The following is a 3439-nucleotide window of genomic DNA, read 5'->3' on the forward strand; positions in this document are numbered from 1 at the left end:
GTTACTGTCTTCCCAGCACTGTTTACTTTTTCATATTTTGTTTCTAATTCTAGATAGAGCATTTCAGGCCAATCCCCATTCTGTCTTGGGAATCGGAGCCAGATTCTGCCCTCGGCTGCGACTTCACTGACTTCAGTCACTTGGCCCTTCGCCCACTCGGCCGGATCGTGTCCTGGATAACTCGCAGCAGCAGCTCCCACCATGGCCGAAGCGCAGTCCGAGGTGACTAACCTGGCAGCCCAGCCGAAGGGCATCCTGTACTGCCCCAGACGGCTGCACACCTGCTTGGCCACCTTATGGACCTTCTGGGCAGCCTGCAAAACACAAGAGAGGTTAGCGTGTGCCACGGCTTCCACGCTGCCCTGGAAAAGGAGTAAAGAGCACTGCACTCTCCAGGGAGAAGAAACTCTCCGAACCCCACAACGCACAGCTCCTCAGGCACACAGCACAACAGCCGCTGAAACAGTCGATAGACATCCCTGTCACTTCACACTGTGCACATTTATTACTTTGGTAAAGCAATAGCAAACATATTGTGGGCACAGTCATATTAAAACTCCCCTTGATTCTGCATTAAACTGTCAGGGTATTAGTATTTTATTTTCCAAAGGGTATTAGTAGTTATTTTCCAAAACTGACTGTAATTGGCTCATCTGTACAGGTTTACAAAGTGTGCTGAGGGAATGCCATCACATACCAGGTTTTCCATACACTGATTTTCCAGGGACTAATTTTGACTGGCTGCAGCAAGGCAGCATCAGCTCCACCTGGCACGCAGAGACTGACGCAGCCAGGACCAGGACCAACGACCACCCTTTGCATAAGTTGCCCCGTATCATCATGGCACTCTGCACGGAGCAAGAAGAGGCAGTGCAAGCAGAATAAAGGGTGAAGCCCATGTTCTGCTGCTACTAAAACATTGCTGTTCCCAGCCGGTGTGAGCCCGGAGCAGTCCAAGAGACTGTGTGTAGCACCATGTAGCAGTGCCCCTTTCTCTGGGGATGAAGCATCCCACTTTTTTGCTGCCAGCCCAGGCTTTGCCTTGTTGAAGTGTAACAGGGAAAGGTCCCCCTGCCCCAACTGCTTGGATCTTTCTAAAATCCTCTACCTCCTTCCAGGGGAAGAAACCGATTCTCCCAGGACAGCCCAGCTGATGCTACCCTGGGAACAGCGTAAGTAGCAGAATGGATGAAGACCAGTATTTGCCAGCAAGCAGCTAAAGAGCAGCAGAAACAACCCATGTTTCACACCACACTTCTCCCCGCAGCAGCAGACAGCATCACTAAGCAAATACTCTCACGGCCCCATCCAATACCTTCCCCGGGTCCGAGTTTTTCATGTACGGCTCTGCACAGTGCGTAATGCTGCCCTGCAGCACCTTCTCCACACGGGCCACCAGGAAGATCTCCACATGTGGGTCGGTCACAGAGAAAACCCCCTGCAATAGACAGACAGTAGGCTGTCAGAGAGCAGGACACCCTACCCGCACTGCTGGGTTTGGCCCCAATCATCTCGCTGTCCCCTCTCACAACCCGCACAGATCCTGCTCTGGTTGCTGCTGCGGATGGGCCATGGGGGCTCACAAGGCTTGAGCATGGTCAAGTCATGAAAAACTCTACCTGGTGCTTTGCCCATCACTGCCAGTGAGCCCGAAGTGGTAATCAGCTTGAGACACTGACCAAAACATGACAAAACCCCACAGCTCAAGACAAAAGCTGACTTCTGCTTCTCCACACAGTGGATAGCAACACACCGCAACACTACTGAACAGCCACAGCCTCAGTGGAGATACAGAATGAGAGGAGAAGGTCAGTTCTTCACCCGTTTTATGTAGCGCAGGCAAGACTCGGGGACTCCATGCACAAGGCTCTCGCCCGGCGAATGTCCTTTGGTGCCCTCTGCTCCGCACGCAGAGTTATCCAGCAGCATGTCACGGACAGACGGAGGGTTCAAGTCCACGTGGAAGTCAGCTGAAATCTTGCAATTATTTTTCAGGTCAAATAATGCCAAGCTTAGGAAAAAGGGCTCAACCTGGAAATTTGATTGAATATATGTGTCAAAAAAATGCATGGTACAGGCTCAAGGGTATTCACATGCATTGTGTTCCCTGCTAGGTTTGCCTTCTGCATCTATTTGTTCCTTTAGTTTTGTACATCAGCATTTTACAGAATTCTTACAGACAATCTATGTTTTTTTGCTTTATAAATACATAAAACCATTTTTTTCCTGCGTCTTCTTGCATTTCGATCTAGTCAATTTGAACAAAGCTACTTTAAAACCATCAATGGCATATAAAGAATGAAATCCATAGGGTTTTTTATATAAATTACAAACTATGAAGTTAGGAAGAAAAGATGACCCCAATCCATCAGTTAGAGCTGTTTATCCTTTGCAATGAGAAAGAAATCAACTTCGGAATGTTTATGTTCACATGCTAAAGACCACTTCACTTATTGTCCAAAGTCAATCAGCTCTGCAAGACACTCAAAATGTTCCTCAGCTGCTGTATGCTGGGCGGCACAGGAGCACAGTTAGCTCTCCCAGCCAGGAGAGCTCAAATACAAGGCTAACACTCCTGAGGAACTGTATGTGCAAAATCTGCCAACTCGTTTGTAGCTATTGACCTTGACAGCACAAGGCAAGTGGCAACAATTCCATGTATTTTTAATTCAAAGATCCTAGCAGGCATGCGTCCATGTAAAGATAAAAGTGAAAGCCTGAGGATAAGAGTGTAGTGTGTCTGAGACATTACAGCATAACTTGGAGGCCTTACATCAATACTAAAAATGTGCTGATTAGGTCTGACTCTGGCCCTGATTAACGATGAATAACAAGCATCTCTGCTATCAGCAACACATTCATCTGCTGGGAGTTACCGAAGAGAATGAGCCTGGTGTACTAGCTGTGAGCTGCCAATACGAAACCATCACAAAGCAGCCTTTGCAATTCTAACAGGCATCAGACAAAGTACCATCAGCAGAGATCGGTCAGTGCCAGTGCTGCTGCCTCCCCTGCGATGCTAGCTGCTGCTCTGGCACCCCTGCATAAAGGCTTGACTCCAGCCAGAGCAAATGCAGGACATGATAATAGGGATTATGTTTTGGGAGGAAAGACTGGAGGAGCCTGGTCTGTTCAGCCTTGCAGAACAAAGGCTGAGGAGAGAGGTAATAGCTGTCTACAGACATCAGAGGCTCAGAAAATACAAGAAAGAGCTTTTTAGGCACAATAACAAATGCATATTATAAAGTGGCTGTGAATACAATTAAGCTGGGAGTCAGAAGAAGGTTTCAGAACAGGGAAATCCCTCCCATCAGGGGAAATGAAATAAAACACAGCAGTGAGTGGTTTGGAGATGGAGCTTAATCATTTACCAACAGGACTTTCACAGGGACCCAGAACGTGGCAGACACATGCTCCCCATTCCCTATGCCTCTGAACC

General features: G+C 48.0%; 1 protein-coding gene across 1 annotated transcript in view; it reads right to left on the reverse strand.

Annotated features, from left to right (window-relative positions):
- DOCK11 (dedicator of cytokinesis 11) overlaps positions 1-3439 on the reverse strand; it is a gene marked incomplete at both ends in the record, with an annotated part of 58412 nt that overhangs the window by 42045 nt on the left and 12928 nt on the right. Inside the window, 3 exons of the mRNA XM_009576907.1 lie at positions 232-314; positions 1316-1438; positions 1822-2031. Coding sequence (XP_009575202.1) covers positions 232-314; positions 1316-1438; positions 1822-2031 — 416 coding nt within the window. The remainder of the gene's footprint in view (positions 1-231; positions 315-1315; positions 1439-1821; positions 2032-3439) is intronic.

Source organism: Fulmarus glacialis, unplaced genomic scaffold, assembly GCF_000690835.1.
Source record: "Fulmarus glacialis isolate BGI_N327 unplaced genomic scaffold, ASM69083v1 scaffold544, whole genome shotgun sequence".
NCBI classification, from domain to species: Eukaryota; Metazoa; Chordata; class Aves; order Procellariiformes; family Procellariidae; genus Fulmarus; species Fulmarus glacialis.